At 39.3% G+C, this 26,758-nt stretch overlaps 2 protein-coding genes across 12 annotated transcripts in view; one reads left to right on the forward strand and one right to left on the reverse strand.

Moving 5' to 3' along the window:
• Positions 1–1,409: 1,409 nt before the first annotated feature.
• Positions 1,410–16,225, reverse strand: LOC130927327 (uncharacterized). Of its 4 annotated transcripts, XR_009066392.1 has the most exons (8): positions 16,149–16,225; positions 10,766–10,948; positions 7,248–7,383; positions 7,004–7,133; positions 5,406–5,577; positions 3,575–3,620; positions 3,281–3,489; positions 1,410–2,539 (listed from the first exon to the last, which is right to left on the reverse strand). XR_009066392.1 is itself a non-coding variant. In XM_057853087.1 (7 exons), exons 2-7 carry the CDS (start codon positions 10,839–10,841, stop codon positions 3,429–3,431), a joined length of 621 nt encoding a protein of 206 aa, XP_057709070.1. In that variant the 5' UTR covers positions 10,842–10,948; positions 16,149–16,225; the 3' UTR covers positions 1,410–3,428. The 4 variants fall into 4 exon arrangements, 3 of the variants coding, with proteins under 3 accessions (XP_057709070.1, XP_057709072.1, XP_057709071.1); XM_057853087.1 differs by having other exon boundaries at positions 1,410–3,489; XM_057853089.1 differs by lacking the exon at positions 3,575–3,620 and having other exon boundaries at positions 1,410–3,489.
• A 181-nt stretch (positions 16,226–16,406) lies between these two features.
• The window catches only part of lrch1 (leucine-rich repeats and calponin homology (CH) domain containing 1), a 55,921-nt gene continuing 45,569 nt past the window's right edge, over positions 16,407–26,758 (forward strand). For all 8 annotated transcript variants that reach the window (XM_057851698.1, XM_057851699.1, XM_057851701.1 and 5 more), the window contains exon 1: positions 16,407–16,822. In XM_057851698.1, the coding sequence (XP_057707681.1) occupies positions 16,600–16,822 (223 nt within the window). In that variant the 5' untranslated portion in view covers positions 16,407–16,599. The remainder of the gene's footprint in view (positions 16,823–26,758) is intronic.

Below are 26,758 nucleotides of genomic sequence, written 5' to 3' on the forward strand. Positions count from 1 at the left end.
GTGAATGAGTTTTTAATATATCTACACGCCATCAAATATAATGCAAATATGTCACGTTAGCTTTGTATAGAATCAATTGGCTGCCTTATAATGTAAATAGAAGAGGGGCACAGACCTCAAAATCTGTTATTTAGAACACCGAATTCGGTGTTTTAAACATGTACATATGCTTATAAAGAAGCTTATGGACCAATAAAATATAACGTGACTTAATTTTTTACATTTGTGGTGGAAAAAAAGGTCAATTAGAGGTTCACAGAGAATGAAATGTCAAAATTGTGTTACATTCATTAAATGCATTTCTATTTTAGATCTGCACAGACCATAAAATATGCAGTGAATATATGACATTAGATGTAAATAGAAGGTAATATAATCATGTTTAACCCTTTAACACCTGAGCCTATTTTCACAATGGCCTGGTTGGGTCCCTTTTTTTTCAGGACAACATAACATTCATGTCCAAACTGTTGTTTTCTCCACTGACCAATTAGAATTAACATTTTGGCCCCGTAAAGACAAAAAATCCCACGTTTTGTCAGAATTTGAAATATTTATGTCCCATTGATAACCAAACATGCTCGACGAACCATTTTGAAGATTGATAATATTTCTTCAACTTGTTAGGATAAACATTCAACAGAAAAAAACCAGACTGAATAGTTTTATATTTGACAATTCAAAACAAACAACAGGTATGGTCATAGGCGTTTTGGCCTTTACACATACTAAGGTCAAAAAAGGTTATACATAGTAGACAAACAGTGCAAAATAGGGAGGAGGGAAAAATATATATATACAGTGGGGAGAACAAGTATTTGATACACTGCCAATGGGTTTTCCCATTGTGAATGTATCAAATACTTGTTCTCCCCACTATATGTTTATGTATATATACACATATACATCATCTAACAAAGGGTTTGGAGGATATCTCTTTGTGAGGTTAGGTATTGTACCCAACACCTTATCAAAAGTATATATAGTATGCAATCAAGCTTCTCGAACACACACATCTATATGGCGGAAAACAAATACAAGACTGAAAAAGCAGCTTCTGCTCTTGCACACCTCTTTAAAATAAAGTGCTGTATTTTAAGCCAAAAGAACTGTTGTGTTTGAATGAATAATATGTTTTGCCGAACTATTTTTAATTTGTCCGTTTTACCCTGGATACCCCCGTTTACAGACGTCGCGCAACCGCTTTTGTTTCAACCCAGCCATAAAAAGAAGGTAAGTAATTATATTTCTTATTCAAAATGTCTGTCATTTTAGCTTAGGATCATTAATTGATGTCTAATATTTCATTTAAAAAAAAAAAAAAAAAACGACTTTAAAAATTATTCATTCGCATATTTTAAATTTGTAAACAAACAACGTCACAATGAAAAAAATGGTGTCTGTAAAAAAGTCACGGATATGTACCTCATAACTATCGCTTAATTGTATTTTTTTTGTTACCGTCGCATTTTCTCCGATAATTTAGATGATGAATAATCGGTCAAAAAAAAAAAAAAAAAGAAAAATTGAAAAAAAAAAAAAAGTTCAAGAGGGTAAATATATGAAAAAGAAAATCTCGACCACTCCTTGATGTCTGCGATTTCTGCATCGCAACCCTTGTTATATTACCATGTTTTACCAATAAAATCCCCATAAAATCCAGCTATAGCCATTCACAGCTGTGTCTTGACACTCAGTGATACATGTTACATGGAGTTTTTGGATCAAAACAAGGTAAGTACGCGATAATATCTCGTTTAAGTCATGGCGTCTGTAATTCGGCTCTTGCGTGTTCTCACCTCCAGATAGGGTTTGGCTGTTTTTATAACGATTTAAAAAAAAAAAGCCCTCCTGTTCAAAATTTTTCTTCCCCCAGAAAATTGAGATTATAGCCATTCCATTGATGTATCACACATGCAAATCGGACAATTTTGAAATTTGGCCAAATTGGGGGTCTCAGAGCGGTACTTCAATTTACCTGAGTGTTTTCCGCCATATATGTCATCTAACACAAAAAGGGTTTGGAGGATATCTCTGTGAGGTTAGGTATTGTACCCATCACCTTATCAAAAGTATATATAGTATGCAATCAAACTTCTCGAACACACACATTTACATGCAAATTGAAAAGATAGTGAAAAAAAAGTGAAATATAACATTTATGGAAAAAAAGTGAAATATAACATTTATAAAAAACGTTTCAAAAATATTGACAATCAACTCCGTCACACAGCCCAGTCTTGCGCCGTTTGCGCTGTCACTCTTCCCAACTCACCGACTCATCCGAAGAAAGCAACAATAAATTTGGCTCATCCTCTTCCTTGTGTTGATGAAATACTGGATTAGCTTGTGCTAAATTTAGTTTTCGATTCATTCTGCACGTTTCAAAGTTGCTCGCTCAATCCAACCGGCCGTCGCTCGCTACCTCGTCTCCCTCTCTTAGGTGGCGCCTCGCTCGGCAGTTTATTAAAAATGTTCTCATTACATCCGTCTGTCGTGACCTCAGAATGGCTCCTGGGATATGTAGTCGTTTGTGGTGCTTTCGGTTTTGAAAAAGGACAGGGAATGAGTGAAATATGGTCATAAACACATGGTCCATGCAGCGTTTCAATCCTTATTTATGAGGGCAATAAAACTATAAAACTAAAAAACATTATCTCTGGTTTTACTTGGTCGATTGACTTCAATTAAAAACGGGCGTGGACCTCAGCAATTTCAAATAAGCCCACCAGCGGTATATGGGTGACATAATTACAGTGGGGCGAGGCTTCAAAGATGATATGTGTAATTTTGTCGCCTCCGACATGTTGACTGTTAAAGGGTTAAAGGGCACAGACCATAAAATTGGATATTTGGTGCAGAGAAAAAAACTGTAAAAACCTTACATTTTGTATCAATGTTATATTTCAGTATGTTAAACATGCACACATTGCACAAGCCATTTAATACAATTCATGTTGCCTTAGATATGCAAAGAACATCAAATATGGTGTAAATGTGCCCTACATTAAATGTGATTTTTTTTCATTTAAGACCATGAAATGGGAACATTCAGTATAAATACTGTGCTCGAATACTTCTGAAGCTAGAACAAGAAAACAAGGAACGTGTGTGTTGTTCTAAGGTCACAGGAAGAGGCACGTATGGATTTTATACGTTGAGAAATGTGCTTGTTTTTGTTTTTTCTCATGCTGAGCATTGCACTCATTTACATTTAGTAACATGGGTGGGAAAGCTTGAACAGAATCTTTCAGAGCTAAATGTTGGGTTTTGCTGTTACCTGGTGGAGAAACTCGGGGTTGCAGGGCAAACCGCGCCCAGTTCAGAGGATGGTATCATGGGGAATGTGGGTTGGAGTCAGGCAGTTAATTGAGTCCAACCCGTTGAGAACCTGACCTCAGCCCAGTCACGTTGGCAGTGCAAACTATTCAGGAGGGAAAGCAGCGCCTCTCGAAGTCCAGGAGCAGCTGTCGGGCGAGACGCTCAGCACTGCATTAAGTATAAAACGCAGACACTCAATTTGGGGATACTCACAAAAGCAGGGTGTGAATATGTGAAGGTGTGTGTGACTCACTCGCAGAGAGGAGAAAAGGAACATGAGGGAACACCACATGGACGAGCTGAAATTAAACAAATATGGGATAGATTTTTTGTTTGTTTTTTACTAAATTTAGATTTAAAACATAACTTGGAACCCTAAACCTAATTTTAAACCCTACTTCAAAACTCTAACAGTACTTTGTGTTAGGTTTTGTGTTGGTTCCCTCCTAGTGTGTCCCTGTGATTGCCCATTGATTTCACCTGTTGTACCTGCTCCTAGTGTATCCTCCAATCTGTATCCTCCTGTGTCACCCACCTGTTCCTCGTTGTCTCGTTACCCCTTGTCTGCATGTATATAAGCTCCCAGTTTCTTTTTGCTCCTTGTTGTGTCATTGTCAATGTCCATGTTTTGGTCAGCATTATTCTCGTCAATCTAAGCCCTCGTGTTCTATGTAAGTTTTTTGAAAACCAGTCTTTTGTTAGTTACAGTTTTGATTGCCTCAGTGCTTCCTTTTGAATCACCACAGCCTTTGTTTTGTACTTTGTTTTTTGCTGGCTTTAATGAAATCATTTTTGCACCGTTCATCTGCCTCGCCTCCCTTTCCCTGTATTTGTGTCCACCTACCTGCCCGCGTTCCTGACAGTTTGAAATCATACAAATCGCTTAATCCAGGGTACTCAATTTAAAACCCTAAAACTAATTTTAAAGCCTAGTTTAGTGCTTCTCAATTATTTTCTATTACGCCCACCCCCTAGGAAGATGTAAACAACCCCCCCTCACAATACTCTGCCTCCACTGTAAATAGTATCAATTTTCTCTAAAATTATAATTATATGTACATCTGTGCATAACTTTGTCTCATTTTTTTGTACTAAAGCAAGAAAGTAATATAGACCAACTTAAAGTACAACTTTACTAACATTGTTTTGTTTGTAACAGAAAAGACATCAAGCTCGTCAATTTGCCTGAATGAAAAGAAGTCATATCCAAACTATAAAAATACACTCAAGGTGCAATTTTTGACCATTTGATACTGAAAAATAAAATTGAATAAAATCAACAATAAATTCAAATTGATTAGCAACATTAACTTACAAAGACAGTATGCCAAACAATTTGACCGAAAAAAACAACAAAAATAGAACAAAAACGACAGTGTCATTGAACAGGGGAGAGTTTTTATTATTGCTGTAGGCAGTATCAGCTCCTTTGCTGTATGGCCTCGGGTTATTTTGCAACAAGCATACCAACAGTGCTCGTTGGTTTACTGATGTAACACTGACAAAGAGGCAATATTCTGCACATTTCTGAAAAACAATCAAGCGGCTTGTCAATGTGATCGGGGTCTAATGTCTTTAAGTGATGTCTTAATTGGGATTTGGCTTCCCGCTGTCCACTGCAAACATTTTTAGACACAGTAAAAAAACTGGTCTTTCCCCGTCTCTTACTGTATTAAAAGTCAAAGCCAAATGCTACATATGCTTCATCTTATATTCTCGTCTAGCTCTTCATTTGTCCATTGCTCTTTGCTGTGTGCTCTTGTTTGGTTAGAAAATACTGCAAACACTTTGAAAGTGAGAGCGCCACTGCCACCCACTGAGTGAGTGTGCAAGTACACTTTATTCTAGTACGGCAAAAAAGTATGTTTTCCCAAGGTCACATGCGCAACCCCCTAGCTGTGCGCCCCACTATTTGAGAAGTACTGCCCTAGTTTGATACTGTATTTTGAATATTAATCCATTTTGAAACTATGCCTCTAATTAGAAACCGTAGTTTGAAACCTGAAATAAAAGTAAATTTAGGGTTTCGAATGATGGTTTCATCTTCACTAGGTTAAAGTTTGAAGCAGTTTTGTGTTGTTGACCTTCCAGTCGAGTGAGCTCCGAGTCGATTTCTGTCTGCTGGTCCAACTGATGGTCCTCTGTCTCATTTAGCTGTTGACGTACAGGCTGAAAGGACATCCTCTCTGTTTCCGTCCACTGGATGACTTCCAGCATCTCCAGCACCAAGTCCACCATCAGCATGTGAGCATTTTCCTGGGTGTATGCATCCAAATTTAGGACCTTAAATCTAAAAATCTGAAACCCTAACCTAACGTGAACTAAAACCCCCCAAAAACTAAATCCTACCCTTGAAATTACAGTGGGGCAAATAAGTATTTAGTCAACCACTAATTGTGCAAGTGCTCACACTTGAAAATATTAGAGAGGCCTGTAATTGTCAACATGGGTAAACCTCAACCATGAGAGACAGAATGTGGAAAAAAAAAACAGAAAATGACATAGTTTGATTTTTAAAGAATTTATTTGCAAATCATGGTGGAAAATAAGTAATTGTTCAATACCAAAAGTTCATCTCAATACTTTGTTATGTACCCTTTGTTGGCAATAATGGAGGCCAAACGTTTTCTGTAACTCTTCACAAGCTTTTCACACACTGTTGCTGGTATTTTGGCCTATTCCTTCATGCAGATCTCCTCTAGAGCAGTGATGTTTTGGGGCTGTCGTTGGGCAACACAGACTTTCAACTCCCTCCACAGATTTTCTATGGGGTTGAAATCTGGAGACTCGCTAGGCCACTCTAAGGCCTTGAAATGCTTCTTACGAAGCCACCCCTTTGTTGCCCTGGCTGTGTGTTTGGGATCATTGTCATGCTGAAAGACCCAGCCACGTCTCATCTTCAATGCCCTTGCTGATGGAAGGAGATTTTCACTCCAAATCTCTCGATACATGGCCCCATTCATTCTTTCCTTTACACAGATCAGTCGTCCTGGTCCCTTTGCAGAAAAACAGCCCCAAAGCATGCTGTTTCCACCCCATGCTTCACAGTGGGTACGGTGTTCTTCTGATGGAATTCAGTATTCTTTCTCCTCCAAACACAAGAACCTGTGTTTCTACCAAAAAGTTTTATTTTGGTTGCATCTGACCATAGCACATTCTCCCAATCTTCTTCTGGATCATCCAAATGCTCTCTAGCGAACCGCAGACGGGCCTGGATGCGTACTGGCTTCAGCAGGGGGACACGTCTGGCAGTGCAGGATTTGAGTCCCTGTCAGCGCATTGTGTTACTGATAGTAGCCTTTGTTACTTTGGTCCCAGCGTAGTCCCAGGTAACGAGTAGAGCCTTGTAAGACCTCTTTGACAGCCAGAAAGCTTTCTTGTTTGTAGGTGACCAAATACTTATTTTCCACTCTAATTTGAAAATAAATTCTTTAAAAATCAAACGTGATTTTCTGTTGTTTTTTTTCACATTCTGTGTCTCATGGTTGAGGTTTACCCATGTTGACAATTACAGGCCTCTCTAATCTTTTCAAGTAGGAGAATTTGCCCAATTGATGGTTGACTACATACTTATTTGCCCCACTGTATAGCCCAAAACATTGAATCAGTACATTCAAATGTTCTGCCCGTTACTACACTGGCTTGAATAGATTGAAATAGCTCATTAATATTCATTAGTAACCTTTTCCAGTTCCCAATAAGCAATAGACGTTCCAGTGCCTCGGCCCCTGTGCTTCTTTCCAGCCCATCGCAACTTTCCCCCAACAGGATGGCGCAACCAGCCCTCCAATCTCAGGCCAGGACTTTCGGATCTTAAAGGAGGAAAAAATTCAAATTAAAACTTTGAAGGACCATATTGACCTCAGAGTCAAGTATGATAATCCCACATACAGGGCAGCCCCCCCAGCCCCACGCATCTGTGGCACCTGGATATGACCGGGCTGCTGCTGCGATGACCACAACGGTCTGGAGACTGAGTTTCAAAATCTTCCTCGTCAGATATTTCTCCATGGAGTGCTGACACGCGGACCAGGGGCGGAACTTCTTTGTTTGGACAAGGGCCTAGTGTAAAAAGTAGTGCGACACCAGTTCAAGTGCGTACGACAGGAGAAAAAAAGTCTAAAATAGGATTATTATGTGAATTAGAATCATATTTTCAGACAATTCGACTATATACAACAATTTAGTAAAGCGCAGATGACGAGAAATTAGTCTTTTAATCTGCCAGTTAGCCACGCCTACCATTATAGGGCTCCAGCGTCCCCAACAGGTGGATTACGTCAGCGAAGTCACGATTTCATCTGATTTAGTATGCAGCCCATTGAGGGGGAATTATTCACAACGAGGAAAACGCGACGAAGAGAGACGCAAAATATCATTGTTTCAATCACTCTACTCCAATATTTTTACAGGATATTCTTTTTAATCCAAGTATTTTTCCCCAATAGCTAAATAAATGGCATGGTCATGACAAATAACAGTCTTGTGCTAAATGGAATATGAAATAATAAAAATGCATTTATTCAAGACGATATAGCAAAATTACTCCATTATGGTCAAAACTGTCGACTTCACCTTTACTGTCGCACCTCCCGAACGATATTTTATGCCACCTAAATTGGGTTTATGTCAATTCCCTTCCCCGGCTTCGGAGAATGTAAACAAACCAAGAGGCGTGACAGCTAGTCGACATTGACAAAACACCTGGCACATGAAGAGGGGAATAAGCCGAGTATAGTGCTCTTCCGGCGGGGGGATGTGCAACAAGCCGCCAGCCGTCAGCCGAGGGGACAAGGAGCATGTCAGCCACAAAATGCAAGCCACCTACAGAATAAAATGATCCCAGTATTTGCAGAATACTTAACATGATGTTTACTCACTTTCTCGTGAGTCCCATGGTCCCACAGTAGTAGGGCTTGTTTTGGCCAATATCCACTGGTGAATGCGAACCTTTTGAAACCCCAAAAAGGTGCACACGCCTCTCACTCGTACAGCAAGATTTTTCTGCAGCCGTTTGGCTGGCGTGATGCGAAAAATAAACGAATTAATCCACAAAATCAGCTGAATCCTTAGTCCTTCTCATACAACAGTACGGCTGTATAGTGAAGAGGACTCCTTCCTCCGTACACGTCACAGCACCCTCTTTCTCAACTCGAGACTGTTGCCGGAAGTCACTCATTTTCATGGCGCGGGATTAAAAAAACTAAATAAATATAGCGATCACTTCCACCGGTCCATTTCATTCAGGAGCATAAAATACCGCGTGTATTATGAAATAAACATGCTTTTTCGTGTCACAGACACTTTAAGTGAAATCTGCTTGACCTGAAGGACAGTTTGCCTCATACGCATAATCCAAACTTTTATGAAGCATGATTATTTATAAATTATAACAATAATAAAACCAAAAAAAAAAAAAAACCTATCATAACATCAGTTGCATTTCTCTTCGACGGTGCCATCTCGCGTAGGACAATGAAACATCTGCCCCTACTCCATTACTGGAATCATATTTGTGGCACATGTGTAGGAAAGCCCCATTGATGTGTGTGTGTGCTTTCGTTTATGATTGTAACTGGCCCTTTAAGAGGAGTGAATGCACACGCCCCCGGTGTTGCCAACTTTGCAACTTTCTCGCTAAAGCTGGCGACGTTCCAAAGCCTCTTGGCTTTTTTGTCAAAAGTGACTGTCGACAATTTAGCGACTTTTTGCTTCTCCCACGACGTTATTCCTCTGTTTTTGTTTAGGCGATGATGTCATCTAGCAACTTCTAGAGACTTTTAGGACAGCTTATCGCTACTTTCCTTACTAGGGAGTTGGCAACATTGCTCGCCCTTTCTGCTCTCTCCTCCCATCACAGCAGTGTGCTCGCTAATTAGCCACTGTCCTGTCTTACCTCTTATTCTAAAGAAGCCGTGTGTAAATGAGATATGTAAGTACAGTTGTCCGATATTATTGGGTAGCCGACAAAATCGGCTAATAAAAGCATTTTAAAATGATATTAGATAGTAGCGACATTGATTTTTCATTCTCGGTTTTGGGCCAATATGCATATGGCACTGCTGTCATGTCCATTTATTGCCTGCCTTTGTTTCTGGTGTAAGTTCACCACCTGCTGACATTTAGGTGTATTTAGTTTTGATAGATTCCAGCACTTTCTGCCTGACGTAATCATATACAGATGAGAGTTAAATGCGAAAAGAGAGAGCTAAATGGATGAGCTAACGTCTGCAGCCATTGCCTATAGCAGTCCTTGCCATCTCACCACGATCTTTGTGCCTTTTATAAGCATCGCCTGTAGGTTATATTCTTCTTTGTTTTTAATTCATGAGCATTGTGTAGTATTTTGGAGATGTGTATATTTCGTCTTGATTGCATTTGTGGTAAAATGTGGTTACATTATTTCATTGCTTGCAAGCTTTACTACTAGTTGATATTAAAAATGAAACGTAGTGTATAGCTTTATTTTGTGACTATTTAATATTATTGACACAATGTTTTGTTGTTTTCAGTTTTACGAGAAAATATCAGTGCTGGTCAAGAGAAAGATGCTTACTCCAGCGTCTGACTTCACCTTTAGAGCCTGATTTCTTTGCTGTCAATTTACCCACCTCAATCGTACCCATACACATATTGAGGACAGAATAAGTGCCTAATTGGCACTTTGCACTTGAGCTATAAAAAATAGATGTTTGCACTATTTCCATTTCAACACTAAATATAGTGGTGCAATATAGGCACTTTTTCCATAACATCAGTTGAAGTTGTTCTCTTATTTTTCACTGAAGGTTTATTTGGAAAACCTCGAAGTTGTTACATTTATCATTAGTAAAGAATTCAGTGGGGCATCACAATACAATTAGCCATAATACTTAAAGTCCACGACCGCATATATCGATATTGGTTTGATATCGGGTTCGGACTTTTGGAGTTGGACAATGTCGGCTATCGGTTAGAAAGTCAGTATTGTCATTATCCTTAACTCTATATGTAATTATAGTTGCTGAAATATGCATGAATGGCATGCTAATATGTTCGAGGGAGAAAAGAAAAGAACAAACATCAACAGAAATACACTAATAAACATCTGTGTTACCTATGAAAATAATGGTGCTATTGTCCTTTGATTATATTTACCCATTGACACCGTGTCGGGGCCCTGATATGTTTTTGTGTGTGTGTGTGTGTGTGTTTGTTTTTTGAATTTGACAGATTAGGCAGTGCAACCATTGCCCCGTGTGCAAAACCTCTAAGGCGCAAGTTGTGTGGCATGATTCATTCCCCTTCCACACAGCACCATTTGAATCTTAGGGGGCAGCGCACAACTTTCCCCCAATGCAAAATCCACTTCTACATCAGCTTGCATGACCAATTAGGTTTATGCAACTTTTCACACTTCCATACTTTTGGTAAATCATACATTTTGTTGAAAAGCACAGGTTACCTGGTCTGGCGACTGCAGGAAGTGACTGGTCCACGTTCCAACTGACATATTTGCCTCGGTGGGGCCTGGACGACATGATCCACTGCGGCTTCCTAAAGCCAATACAACACTTTGTTCGCCTGCCTCGTGTCTGTATAACAGCTGTCAATCAAGACAATGCTGAAACTTCCCGTGTCAAAACACCTGTCAACACATTGCAAGAAGTCAAACACACTTCCTTTATTGATTGTATTTACTTGATTTAGGAAATATTTTACATTTGGATGTGCTCCCCTTCCCATCCATAAAACACTGCAGAAGTATCGAACTGAGCCTCATAATTGGCAGATCTTCAAAATTATGTACCTCGCATGCAAAAATATGTGATCAGGACAGCCTAGCATTTTCATTTTATTTTATGTATTTTCGATTTTTGCGTATTGCAAAATGCAATGCCACAATGCAGAACATGTATCAAAACCTGTTCAAACTAAATTTCCTTAAAATTAAAAAATGCATACATAAAAATCCCTGTTCTTAACTCATTGCCTGCCATTGACATCGATAGAAGTCCAATTTATTTAAACTGTGAGGACTTCTTGTGAATGCTCAAAGTTCAGTGCCATTGATGGCATTAGATGTTGAGGGAGGCAGTCTTTCAGGTCCTCCGCGTGTTTGTTTTCAATTCAGGTGAGACGGCTAGACTTGACTGCTAAATAAAAGACTGTAGGCAAGAGATCATTACTGCGCAGTTTTAATTTCAGAAATTTCTGGGTGTATTCAATGACAGAACAAAAGCTGTGTAGAGAAATGCACATTGAACAGAGAGCTCAGCGTTGCTTATATGCTGTACAGATAAGGAGGTGTGTCTGTTTGGGGATTGATCTTGCAAAATAGGTCATGAGCCTTGCTGGTTGGCAGTTAAAGTCCATGATTATCTGAGGCAAAATTATCTGTCAGCGGTTTTCTGAGAAAAACAACTCCATTTATGGACATGATTGCATTAGGCGAGATGCATACTGACTTAAATGTCCAATCTATTTTGACTAGCCCTCCCAGTCAAAATGAATTTGACGTCTGCAGTGCGCACTCACAAACATACTGGGTGATTCGCTCAGGTTCAACTCGAATAAATGTCCTGCTTGAGGCTGTTGCCTGGTACGGCCAGAATGTACTCCCTGTATTTTTCAAACACTGTGAGAATAGTCTTGGATCCAGCTCCTTAATGGCCTCTCGAGCCGAACCATATAATCCATCCAATTAGATTCGATTATTTGCGTGACGTCTTCTTACCGAGCAACGTCACTCTTGCACGTCGGAAGTCGTCTCCGCAACAACACAGATGCGAACAGGAGAGCCGAGATTATGTTCAAATTTGCGGTGAAATCAATTTTAAATGACAGAAAACACATCAACACAAGTCATTGACAACAGTCTGTCTTGCGCTAGCCATGTTGAAGAAACTACGTTCTCCGCTCGCGCTAGTTTCTTGTCGCTTTATTAACATCACGTCCGCCCGTCGCTGATTGGTCTACTCCGCTGTCTGTTTGCTGTGGCTTGCTCCGCCCTGGAAATTTGATCCACTCAACGGTCGCCAGACTCAATAACTAGAACAGCGGTGAGTCTGGTGTACCAGGCTATGAGGCTGTGCAGGATGCCAAACGAACAGTGTTGATAATTTTACCTTAAAAATGTAACTGATGAAACAGTCTGTTAGGCATACTGCACAATAAGCAGAACACTATCCTTAAATATGCCACAACATATTAAATCTTGAAAATAATTCAAATTTGAGAACACTACCTTTGAAATTCCCTGGCCCATTATTGTTATCGCTGTCTTGTTGTTTTTGCCAGAGCGTGTAGTCCAGTGCTTCTCAATTATTTTCTGTTACGCCCCCCCCAAGGAAGACGTAAATGTTTCGCGCCCCCCCAAACTCTCCGCCGCCACTGTAAATAGTATCATTTGTCTATAAAATTACTATTATAAATACGCATCTGCCTAACATTGTGTCCTTTTTTTCTCCTAAAGAAAAAAAGTAACATAGATCAACTTATAAGAAAGCATAACCTTATTAACATTGTTTTGTTTGTAACAGAGAAGACTTGACGCGCATCAATTTGCCTGAATTTAAAAAAACGTCACATCCAAAATGTATAATTACACTCAACATACATTTTTGACCAATTGATACAGTATAATAAAATGTAATAAAATCAGTAAATAATAACAAATTCAAATTCATTAGAAACATTCACACATGAGGACAATATGCCAAAAAAAATTGACCGAAAAAACAAAACTGAATAAAAGAAAAAAAGACTGTCCTTGGACAGAAGGACAGTTTTTATTTTTGCTGCTCACACCTCCTTTGCAATGGTGTGGAGTTATTTTGCAATGAGCATGTTACAATGCTCACTGGTTTACTGATATAACACTGACAGAGCAGGACGATTGTTGGCAATATTCCGGCACGTTTTCGCTGAAAAACAATCAAGCGGCTTATCAATGAGATTGGGGTCTAATGTCTTTAAGTGGCGTCTTCATTGATTTGGCTTCTGGCTGTCCGCTATAATTATTTTTAGACACAGTAAACAGTGGTTTTTCTTCATCACCCACTGCATTAAAAGTCAAAGCTAAAAGGCAAGCGGCACGAAAAAAGCGCATTCTCGGCGGCCGAGGTAGAACCGTAGGTGAGGGCGGTCGTCGTGACGATCCCAAGCCGAAAATGGCACTTCTCGGGCGGCGATGTGAGAACCGGACAAGGCAGTGGGTCGCTGCGTGAGTGAGTCCGGTCGGAAAACGGCTTTCGAAAACGGCGGCGGCGCACTGCTCTTCATAACTGTTTTCTGTGTGCTGAGTGCTCTTCCTTAGTTCAAAAATACTGCGCGCACTCTGAAAATGAGAGCGCCACTGCCACCCACTGAGTGGATGTACAAGTACACTTTATTCCAGTACGGCAAAAAAAAATTTTTTTTTAAATCATGTTCCCCGAGGTCACATGCGCCCCCCTGGCATCGCTCTGCGCCCCCCCCAAGTACTGGTGTAGTCACAGTGAAGCAGGGCATGATCTGCCCACCTAGCCAATCAGCATCTCATTTGCAACTCCGTCACTACCCCCTTCCATCTTCCCGCTCTGCTCTCAGGCAGGCAGGAGGCAGCTAATGTGTGACAAAATCAATTGTCAACAACTCGCGCTTTATTAAACCAAATTGTAGTAATGCGCCCCATCACATCCTCAGTAACGGTAACAGCATTGCAAAGATAGGATAAGTAATTAACTAGATTACTCACTAATTGACATGTGCCGATTACCAGTTTCAAAGTATACTGTGGTATGAAAACGTCAAGGTTTCAAAACCGCAAAAATTCTTCATCATACCGTCTCTAAGTTATTAGCTTTTTCTATGTCCCAAAAATGCAGGGAGAAATCACTCGCTTGCAACTATAAGGCTAAACCCTCCCCTACTGGTTGTTGCTCATTTTCAGTGAGTCAGCTGTGCTACACGATGGCTGGAGGTGAAGCTCCTGAACTTTTTCCCCCCATCGAAGAAAACAAAATCACTGGTATGGGAATACTTCGGCTACAGAAACGTTACAGATGTCCGCGGCTGAGAGAAGGAGGGCCAACAGACATGTAAAACTGCGAAGGTCGGCTGCCGAGGAGGCAATACCTTCAATATGATTTTGCATTTATACAAAATGTAAGGTGAGTAAACACTGTCATGAATGTTTCCCATCAGCTACGAGAGTTAACTCCAGTGTGTTTAGTAGAGGCGTGCAAAATTTCCGATTCTTAGATTATTCGCGATTCGACCGTGGAAGATTCGAGAACGATTCACAAACATCCAAATTCTGATTATTGAATTATACCATGTAAAGCGGAAATAAAACGTAGTCAGCACGGTCTTCGGGATGCAATGAGGAACAGACCAAGAGTAAATATCATGTGCAGCTAATGCCGCTAGATAAAAAAAACAAAAAAAAAAAACAATAATAGCTGACTGCGGCTGTCAGCCGCTTCAAACAGCGCCCAGTTGCTACAAACATACGGCAACATACGGCTATGGTAGATATCACATATATCTAGACTAGATGTGAAATGACAGAATTTCCCGCGCTAGTAAACAGGCGCCATCTTAAAGCAGTAGACTTCTCTAGAAGGCTCTGTTGCAGAGAACCTAATTACGTTTTATCTAAAATACCCCTAAATCGACAAAATCTTGACTTGAATCTATCTTTAAATGATGCAACAGTTTTAAAACTTTCACATGTCGAAAGTAGACATGAGGGAAATTATGGAATAATGGGCGCAATTTTAACAACTTTAACGGTTGATTCACAACATGAAATTATTTGAATGTAGATTAAAGCTGCTGATACAGAATGGGGACACGAGTATTTTATTTACTGTTTTTAACCGGTAACTTGATACTAAAATGGTAGTTTGGTTTATTTAGCCTGAGAGGATTTTTGAACAATTTTGGAACAAATATACAAAACATTAAAAAAAAGAATGGGGGTGGGCATCAATAATCGATTTATAATCGAATCGGAGTCTCTGAATCGTAATCGTAATCGAATCGGTAGGTGCCCAACCTCTAGTGTTTAGTGTGTGGTAAAACATGTTTTTTTTTCCTCTGGCAACTGTCTGTGTTGCGAATGAGAGTGTGTGTATAATGCAAACGTGATACGAGTCATACACACGTGCTTTTTATGCAAAATAATTCAATTATTTTTGTTCTGATTGTAATAGTGTTGAGCTGTGGCTTTATGCTCACCTAAAGGACTGCATTTATTTTAATTTTATTGAGAATATTTTGTTATTTATTTGCTTTATTCATTTTAACTTAACATTATCCTTATGTTCCAATTTCCTAATATGTTTGGAAAAATAAAAATCCTGTCCAAAGGAAAAAAGTTTTTTTTTTAACCCAGATATCTCAAAGTAACAGATTTTAGAGCTGTAAGTGCAATACCGTGATGCCGTGAAATTTTTGCTTCACGTTTAGAATCTTATACCGGCACGTAGAGTAGAGTAGGCCTCTACTGAAAAGTATAACACCGTTAGAAAGGCAGTTATACTCTAACGCTGTTATTAACAAATTACTGCCACCCTTGAGTACTAGAGAAACCTCAATTTCAAGTTGTGTTTTTTGACGAATATAAAATTTCATGACAATGAGGTCTTTTTTGATTATGGATGACGTCGTTGGTTCATTCGTCTGCTTGTTTTCTCATTAAAACGCTTGAAACCTGACGCTTCCATTTCACGCACGTACAAAAACAATAAATGCTAAACATTTCCATTTCAAATATTGACTTCCCCGTTGTTATAATATAACCTCATGTAGTGAAACCATTGGATGAAAGACATCAATGCCTCTCTTTGAATATTCCTTACCACCATGATGACCGGAAGTACTTATGTGGCTACATCGACCATAAATACTGGAACCGCTCTTTTAAGTTGCATATAAGTGTAACAGAACACGTGCGTGCACTAAAACACTAGTAACCGCACACATTCGCCCACTGAGTACGTGACGCTACTATTATCCACTAGAGGCCGCTGCTGTCAAAGTTTGTCCTTCCATTTATGTGCGCATGCATAATGTATTGACGTTCACGTTGTCAAAGTGCATGTCGTTTCGACGAAGAACTTCCGGTAGCTGTATTTTGAAAGGAGGCAAGGCGGACGTGTCGTGGTGGCTGTTATCTTTGCGGTTGAGTTTGATGCCGCTCGCTCAGCATCGACGCGGCAGGAAACGGACCGAGCAGCGGATTGAGAGGAGGCGCACCGAGCAGCGGACCCAGAGGTGGACCGCCACCGACGGCGAAGCAGCAGCAGTAGCATGGCGACGCAAGGAGCGGAGGCGCCCCTCGCCGTCCAGCTCGCCACGCCGCTGCCCGGCCACAACCTCATCAACGGCGGGCCCACGCCGCCTAACAACCGCGGTTTGGAGCGGGCGCTGGAGGAGGCGACCATCAGCGGTTCGCTCAACCTCAGTGCAAGAAAACTCAAGGAGTTCCCGCGGACGGCCGCCGGACTCGACCTAAGCGACACGGTGGAGGCAGGTAAGCGAGCGTGGGCGTCAGGGGTCGTTGTTGAGGGTGTGTGCTTGTGGAATTCCCCCCGTCGCTTCCTGTCTGTGACTCTGCGAAGATGTCAACATCCTCGGGGGCGCGCGTGCCATCAACCTGGGAGGTCTGTGTCGTCACAAACATAAAGAAACGTCAGGCTCCCCCTCGCGCGACCACGCAAGCTGTGGATTGCACTGAAGCAAACTGGGCACCTCGGTATATTGAATCAAAGTGGATACTGTGGAATAGGGGTCACCAAAAATGAAACCGAATGCTATTTCCTGGGTACTAAATAAGTTTCATTTCTCACATCTGAGATGTAAAATACTCTCGAATTACCTTAAATTTCACACTATAAGGCGCACCTGACTATAAGTCGCTACCTACCAAATTTGGCACGAAAACGGCATTTGTTCATAGATAAGGCGCATTGGACTGGATAAACTGTAGCTGTCCTCACTGTAATATGGGATTTTTACGCCAGTAGATATTAACCGGTGTTCTGCCTACATCTACATGGGCAAAACGTGCTACATTAGTCAAATTTGACAACCAAAGTACTACCGTGTGCTCTAAACTTGTTTTGTTTAGATGCGTACAGGAATAACGTACAAAAAAAATGCCTGCAGAAAGCACTTAAATGGAGTTATATCAAATAAGGACGGTTTAAATACGCTACGTGACTAATGTGGTCAACTGCTTCAAAGCTAACACATAAAAACATAATAGTTAAACGTATGAGAGCGTAATACATGCAATAAGTATCTTTGAGGCAGTGAAAAGGTTCTAAATAACTAAATAAAAACAAAAATAGTGACTACTTGTTGCTTCTAACCGATGTGCGCGTGCGTGTGGATGCATACGCAAGCGCGCTGAGCATTGTGTAGGATGTTTCGCCGCGTAGTAAGGAATGGCCGAACACTGGTAACACTTTATTTGACAGCGGCATCATACGACAGTCACAACACCAAATTAACCAATATGAGGCTTTGAACCAATTGGGTGCAAAGCTTCATTGCTTCAAGAAGCTTCACTTGACCATCACTGCTTCCTTAGGGGAGACAGTCAAACTCTGCTCCCACCTGTTGTCAATACTGTTGTTGTCTAATATGCCTCCTAGCATGCATTGCAGCGCTACAGGTATAAATTAAATGAAAATTCGTGTTCTGTACTATTTATTTCTTCAATTACTGTTACAGCCGTTTCATTAATTGCTAGCTATGGTATTTGGTAACACCTTATTTGACAGTGGTGCCATAAGACTGTCATTAGACCTTTATTATTATGACACTGTCATGAGCATTTATGAATGCGTATTGCATATGTCATTTAGTGTTATCCGGCAATTTATCTCACTTTTGAATGAATGTAAAAGATCCAAGCTGGACATAAATGGAGTTATTGACAAAATGTGCCAGATGACACTTAATGACATAAGCATTCAGTATAATGCCCATGATAGTGTCATTTCATAACTATGACGGTCTCATGACAGTGTTATGACGCTGCTGTCAAATAAATTGTATACTATTAACCCAAATAAATCAACAAATAAGCTGCAATGAGCTATAAGCCGCAGAATTCGAAATGAAGGAAAACAGTAGCGGCTTATAGTCCGAAAAATTACGGTACCATTGATGTATTATATGCGCCGCAGTGGTATTTTGATTCTGCGATATAAGCAGAAGAGCTACAGCTATGCAACATTCAGTTGGGCCTCATATTACCAAAAATGGAGATGAAGAATGCGATGCAAATGATGCATGACAGTGATGCACAAACATCTAGGTCTCATCTCATCATCATCTCAGCAATGATATTTTGATATTACCGTAATTTTCAGACTATAATCCGTGACTTTTTTCCCTCATTTTGAATCAATGCGCTCATTTGTTGATTTATTTGGGTTAATAGGTAACACTTTATTTAACAGTGGCATCATAAGACTGCCATAAGACCGTCATAATTATGACATGACACTATCATGGGCATTAATGAATGCTTATGACAGATATCATTAAGTATCATTTGGCAAATTATGTCACTAACTCCATTTATGTCCAGCTCGGAACTTTTACATCCATTCAAAATGGAGATAATTTGCCGGATGATACAAAATGACATCTGTCATAAGCATTCATTATTGCTCATGGCAGTGTCATGTCATAGTTATGATGCTCTTATCACTGTCTTATTGTGCCATTGTCAAATAAAGTGTTACCAAATACTAGTGCTGCAACGATTAATCGATTAACTCAAGTATTCGATTAGAAAAAAATATTCAAATTAAATTTTGTTGCTTCCAGTATTTGTTTAATTAAAGTGGCGTTGTAATGTGTAAAGTGTGATGTAAAGTGTTTGCATTTAGTTTTATTGATTAGGGTGGATACACTGCCCTCTGGTCTGCTTCTTTTCACATGGCTGAATCCAACGTAAGCTAAGTTTTTGTTTGAGCTAATGTTTTTTTAATGCATTCCTAATTTAGTTTATAGGTATATTCAGTCGTTTTTGTGGGAATATGTGTCTGAACCATTTGTTAAGAGCATTGTAAAAAAATCTTTAACATTTTATACCATTTAAGCTCGCGAACTTTTTCTATGTAAGTTAGCCAATTGTTCTTTTGTTATACATAGATCCTGATTAAAAAAAAAAAAATCTATATATATATACATATATATAGATATATATACCGTTTGAGGCTCAGATATTTTAATTTTCATGTTCCTTATCCGATTACTCGATTATTCGAACTAACTAGTCCATCGATTAATCGACTACTAAAATATTCGATAGCTGAAGCCCTACCAAATACCTTAACTAGCAACCAATGAAACAACTGGAACAGTAACTGAAGAAATAATTAGAGCAGAAAAATAATTTTGATTGTTATTTACATCTGACACGCTGCAATGAATGCGAGGAGGCATGATGGACGATAACAGTGTTGACAGCAGGTGGCAGCAGAGGTTGACTCTTCCCCCAAGAGAACAGTGATGGCCAAATAAAGCTTCTTGAAGCAGTGAAGCTTCCCAGCCAATTGGATCAAAGCTTCATGGGTGTTTATTTGGTCTTATGACAGTCTTATGATACTGCTGTCAAATAAAGTGTTACCGGTTGATATCTTTTAGTGTAAATATCCCATAATGCAGTGAGGACAGCTGTGGCTTATAGTCCAGTGCGGGTTCTCTATGAACAAATGCTGTTTTCGTGTCAAATTTGGTGGGTGGCGGCTTATAGTCAGGTGCGGCTTATAGTGCGAAAATTATGGTTCTTTTTTTTTTTAACCCGAGGTTATGTGTTTAATAACTTTTTATCTCAATTAGTTAACTAGGGATGTGACAATATTTCGATCTAGAGCAAGACATTGATTGGTTAAGCAAGGATCCAATCAAATCGATCGAAACGCAAACAAAAAAGATCTTTTAGATATGCTGTTTTATTAAAAAGGTTTTCATTTAAATGTCTGAAATATTTCAGCAAAAAAATGTATTAATATTTTTAGTTGCTTCAGGTGAAGTGTTGTGTGTGTAATTTGTACATATATCCAAGGCCCTTGAATCAAATGAAATAGTGGCAGACTTTGTAATATCAGCAAAATAATGTATTGTTGTCTATATGGGATCATGAAATTGGTGATATACAGCCATTTTTATCAATGGCAATGTCATAACTGTGCGTATGCTAAAATCTTGTAATATAATGCTATAAATGTACTACTATGTAATAAATTTACTAGTATGTATGAGCGGATTAGTATACAAATGGCTAAAATAATCAGTCAAAAGGAAACTTTCGAAATGTTTGTGGCAGCCCCACAATACAGTTATAGTGGTAGCAGCCAAGGGGAGACTATGGTTCCTCATGAACTCAAATCAACTGCACAACATAACAGTCCAAATCTAAAACACACCAACAGACAAAGGAAACATTAGCATGTCGATTTTTGTAACTTCTGATCAAGGGTTCTAAACAAAGTTGGGTTGACCATGTATGGATCAGACCTGCTACAACCAGGAGGGAGTGACGCTAGCTGGCTAGTTAGCCCTGTCCTGGATAGAAAAAACGGGAAGTGGCCGCACCCCAGCTCATTGTTTTCTGGAGGCCATCCTTTCCTCTGCTGTAAGCCGAGAAAGAAGTGGTACGTCACACCTCCACTCAATATCCCGCATCATGACAAGAACTGGCATTTGACTTATTTCATTTTTACTTGCTGAAGGCCTTTCAAGTCACCACTCAAGTACTGTAGTGGTTGTTCTTCTTGTGGACACTAGCTTTGAAGTCTTACTCCTCGACCATTCCTAACCGATCGTCTTGAAACCTGGTAGCCATATTGCAAGGGCCACTATCTATATATCCTCAGAGCCTAATTTTTGCTAATCAGGGCTGTTTGGTGACCTATTGTTGGTATAGGTTAAGAATTAGCTAGTAGAGGCAATGCGTGCTCTTCGTCACAGCCTTCAGCCCGTAGTGCGCTGTAGCACACTCGTGCTTGTTAATCACAAAAATAACAAAATATGGTGGTTGTGGGGGCGCTTCGTGTCCATAAATGCACCTGCATGCTAGAAAATCATTCACACATCTGTGAAGGTTCAATCAACCACACTGTTCATGTGGCGGAAATGTTTCGCCTTTATTCCAAAAGGCTTCTTAAGTTCTAAATTTTTTAATGTGATGTTGATATACATAGGCTTAGGTGGATTCATTCCTTGTGGAGAGTGTGTCAACAACCAGGTGAATGACTGGTATGCTGGAGAGTCACTTCACTAACCACACCTGACAAAAACGGCTACAGCCTATAGTTGACACCCCCAGCCCCCACCTTCCGAGGTCTAAAAAGAGGGACTTCACAACTGAAAATTTGAATTGGAGAAGACTTTGGGATTAGAAAGATAATAGTTCTAAATAAATTTTGTGGTGCTTTTTAGTACTCTGCTATTTTTTTGTAATTCAAAATAACCAAATCACTGATAGAAAGACTTGTAGTTCCTAAAAGGTAAACGTTAGTATGAGTTAGAATAATTTGATATTAAAACCCCTCTTATGTTTTCGTTGTTATACAATTTGTAAAATTAGTTTAACTAAGAGTTAGCCATTGTTGTTGACGTCGCAAGGCGACGACGCCACTGGACTACGCTGCTGGGCTTCTAGAGTATGACTAGTGACATAAACATGTCATATGTTCAGCCCTTTCAATTTGAACCCGAGAGGAACATTAATGAGCAGCACTGTCGATATTTCACAAAACAAGCAGCAAAAGCAAAATTAACAGGAAAGACGGGATGAGAGGAGACAAGAGTAGGACAAAACCGGTGTTCTGCCAAAATGTGCTACTCCGGATAAACGTCCTACAAGAGGCGAATTTGACGCCCAAAGTACTACCGTGCGCTTTCAGCTTCTTTTGTTTGTATGCATACAGGCAGAACATACTAAAATTAGAGGCGTGCAAAATTTCCGATTCTTAGATTATTTGCGATTCGGCAGTGGAAGATTCGAGAACGATTCACAAACAACCAAATTCCGATTATTGAAATATAACAGGTAAAGCGGAAATAAAACGCAGTCAGCGCGGTCTTCGGGACGCTATGAGGAACGGACAGAGAGGAAATATCATGTGCAGCTAATGCCGCTAGGTAAAAAAAAAAACAATAATACCTGACTGCGGCTGTCAGCCGCTACAAACAGCACCCAGTTGCTAGTTGCTACAAACATACGGCAACATACGGCTATGGTAGATATCACATATATCTAGACTAGATGTGAAATGACAGACTTTCCCGCGCTAGTAAACAGGCGCCTTCTTAAAGCAGTAGACTTCTCTAGAAGGCTCTGTTGTAGAGAAACTAATTACTTTTTATCTAAAATACTCCTAAATCGGCAAAATCTTGACTTGAATCTATCTATAAATGATGAAACAGTTTTAAAACTTTCACATGTCGAAAGTAGACATGAGGGAAATTATGGAATAACGGGCGCAATTTTAACAACTTTAATGGTTGATTCACAACATTAAATTAATTGAATGTAGTTTAAAGCTGCTGATACAGAATAGGGACTTGAGTTTTTTATTTACTGTTTTTAACCGGTAACTTGATACTAAAATAGTAGTTTGGTTTATTTAGCCTGAGAGGATTTTTGAAAAAATTTTGGAACAAATATACAAAACATTAAAAAAAAAAAAAATGGGTGGAGGGGGGCACCAATAATCGATTTATAATCAAATCTGAGTCTCTGAATCGTTATCGTAATCGAATCGTTAGGTGCCCAAAGATTCCCATCTCTACAACAGATGCCTTATAAAATACTTAAACGTAGTACTATCAAATAAGGGTGGTTTAAATACGCTTCGTGACTAATGTGGTCAACAGATCAAATATCTGCTTTAAAGCTACCACAAGAAAACACAATGCTTAAGGGTATGAGAGGGAAACACATACAAAGTGTTTTGAGGCAATGAAAAGGTAATAAAAGACTCAATAAAAACACAAATCATAAGTACTCACCACTTTTGTCAAATGCCAGCAAGTCAATATCTCGGCAACCTGCCTAGGATCGGTTTAAAGACACTGCTGATGAGCTGGAATTGGAAGCGTCTTGATACGACATCGGGAACTCATCAGCCCACAGTTCTGTAACAAAACACTCAGCAAAATGTGACATAATCATGCCGGTCGTCATACTTGCTTCCTTTGGTAGCTACCACAGTTATTCTTCCATTCTAGGCCAAGTACATCATCACCCCGAGCGTCCATTGCACATATAAAACATGGTGCCTTCTGTAGGTCAAAGCATGTACTAAATATTATAGATTTTTAAATCAATGACAATATTTTATATGTTTCTAATAACATTTTGGTAAAAGAACAATTTTGGCTTATTATAGCCTATTAACGTTTAAGTCCAAGGTTTCCTTTAAGGCAGGGGTGGGCAAACCGGTCCTCGAGGGCCGCAGTGGGTCCTGGTCTTTGTTCCAACTGACCCAGCACAGATAGTTTAACCAACGCGGTTTCAGCAGAAATGAGAAGCCCCTGACTGCAATCGACTGATTGCACTTGTAAAACAGCAGATTGGTGAAAAAATGTCTTCTTAATGGGTTGCAACAAAAACCCGCACCCACTGCGGCCCTTTGTGGAATTAATTGCCCACCTCTGCTTTAAGGAAACCAGGGAAGGTAAAACTGGCAATGAAAGCATTACAAAAGGAATAGCTCACGGTCAGTGTCAATCCAAAGCGAGCATTATCTATTTTTGGTTACGTGTATTGCATGTCATTACACGGTCCCAAATGAAACAAGACGCTCTGTTGCTTGAACATTTTGTGCGTCAGACTGAAAGACGACGTCCACGTGTGAAGAAGTCGTCTGCGAATCTGCGGCGTCTCCCAATGTGACAGACGCCAAATCCTTTTCAATAAATAAACTGGAGCAGTCTCCACCGCCCCCCTCCCCAAATGTAGGCCAAAATCAACCACACGCTCACACATACTGTCACACACACGCTGTCATAGTATTCTGCACAGTGAATCACTCCTGGCTTACCGTAATTCACAATGAAGCTCACGGCAGCGTACATAAATGAGCATTATCACACGCTCACACACACACGCACGATTGGCTTTCGGTCGAATCAAATGACGGGAAGCTTTTAAAGCCGCTGTTGAATTTTTGACCCAGTTGTGTCTCTTGCCAGGTGGAGTTGAACAAGACCTGCAAAGCAAAAATTACAATAAAATAATCAGTGAATTGCAAAATTTCCACTTCTTCACAGTTTTCCATGGTTAATCGATCTGCTGTGTTTCAAATTTGGTAGCAATTGGACCAAAATCTTCTCCATAGTTGGACTAGAAGGACCAAATTGATGCTAGAATGGACAAAAACTGGCAAGCTTTTCATGTCATTTCGGGCATGCCTTGAGACTTGTGCTGCAACGATTAATCGATTAACTCGAGTATTCGATTAGAAAAATATATTCGAATTAAATGTTGTTGCTTTGAGAATTCGTTTAATTAAAAATGACGTTGTAATGGTTTATTTTGAAAGTGTTTGCATTTCGTTTTATTGATTAGGGTGGATACACTACCCTCTGGTCTGCCTCATTTCACATGGCTGAATCCAACTACTCCCTGTTCAGACCAGCGTAAGCTAATTTTTTGTTTGAGCTCATGTTTTTTAATGCATTCGTAATTTAGTTTATAGGTATATTTAGCCTTTTTTTTTTGTTGGCATATGTGTCTGAACCATTTGTGAGGAGCATTGTTAAAAAAAAAAAAAAGTTAGTATGTCATAGCATTTAAGCTAGCGGACTTTTGCTATGTAAGTTAGCCAATTGTTCTTTGTTGTACATAGATCCTAATTTATTATTGTTTTGTACCGTTTGTGGCTCAGCTCAGGTATTTTAATTTTTCGTTCCTTATCAGATTACTCAAACTATCTAGTTCATCGATTAATCGACTACTAAAATAATCGATAGATAGCCCTACTTGAGACTTGATCTACCAAACTTCATGTTGACTTGTAGGGCTGTACGATTTTGACAAAAAACAAAAAAACAAAAACAAAAAAACCGAATATTGATTTTTTTTTCGGGCAAATATCACTATTGGGATTCATGTTGCGATTTTTACATTTTATAATTTAAATGCATGAAACCAAAATCGTGAATGAAAGATTGTGTCTTACAGACATCTGGTCTTGCATAAATTCTGTTGAAAAACTTGAGACTAGGGTTTTGAGACTTTTTGTTGGTATACTCAGGATGTACTAGATTTGTGAGTTTGTGACAAAATATCGTTTGGTGATGTATCTCGACACAGAACTATCCATAGACTAGATACATTGCCCCAACATTTGAGCAATATTGCTATTAATATCTTATTCAAATCGCTTTATCGACCCAGCAACTTTACCATAAGTAGCCACCAATCATTTTGTGGCGCTCATGAGTAGGGTAGGGCATTGTTTGAAATTGAACGATTCGGATTCCATGTTTCGATTCCGGTTCTGAACGATTCTCGATTCTAATTCTTTTAAGAGGCAGGGTACCAAAAAAAAAAAAAAAAAAACATGTTTCGATTCCGGTTCTGAACGATTCTCGATTCTAATTCTTTTAAGAGGCAGGGTACCAAAAAAAAAAAAAAAAAAAAAGCGTCAAGGTAAAAAAATTTTAAATTTTAAAAATGTATTAGTTTATATTAATGTCTTCGTTTCTGGATGATTTTTTTTAATTCTATGAATTTCAAATTAATTATTATTTATGATTATTTTATTTTTCATTACTTTTATTATTATTTATACAATTAATATGAAATTTGAATTATATGAACTTCTCACAGGGCTATTTTTAACTTGTATATAAATATCAGTCTTTAAACTTGAATGTGATGAAGTTTCTTTCCACAGGAGTGCACTTTCACAAAGATGTTTATTTTTCAAAAGATAACAGAAAACATTTACACATATTCTTTTGCCATACATGTACCTTAGCTTGGAGCTACGACAAAGCATTTGTATAAAATCTTCTATTGATTATAATTTGAAGATCTATTAATACTGTTGTTTTTAACGGAGGCGTCTACTGCTTTAACATGGCGGCTGTTTGCTAACGCCAGTGAGTCTGTCTTTTCGCAGCTAGTTCTATATACATGATATCAACCATAGCCCGATGTAATAATACGACTTGTTCTATTTTCCTTCCTTCCATCTATTCATCATCTACTGCTAAATCCGGGGTATCATCGCGGGAACAGTAGAAGACAGACGTAATTTATTGTTTTACTTAATACTTACCTTTCTGACTGGTTAGAGGACCAGCGCAGAACTTAGCTATGCTACTCGGCACTACATGAAGCCGTAGGTGTTAAATCATACAAATCGTGCAGCCACCTTTGATTGATAAAGTTGTGTTGCAAATGTTGCACTGAGCTGACTGGTCCTTT

Source organism: Corythoichthys intestinalis, chromosome 12 (genome assembly GCF_030265065.1).
Source record: "Corythoichthys intestinalis isolate RoL2023-P3 chromosome 12, ASM3026506v1, whole genome shotgun sequence".
NCBI lineage: Eukaryota > Metazoa > Chordata > Actinopteri > Syngnathiformes > Syngnathidae > Corythoichthys > Corythoichthys intestinalis.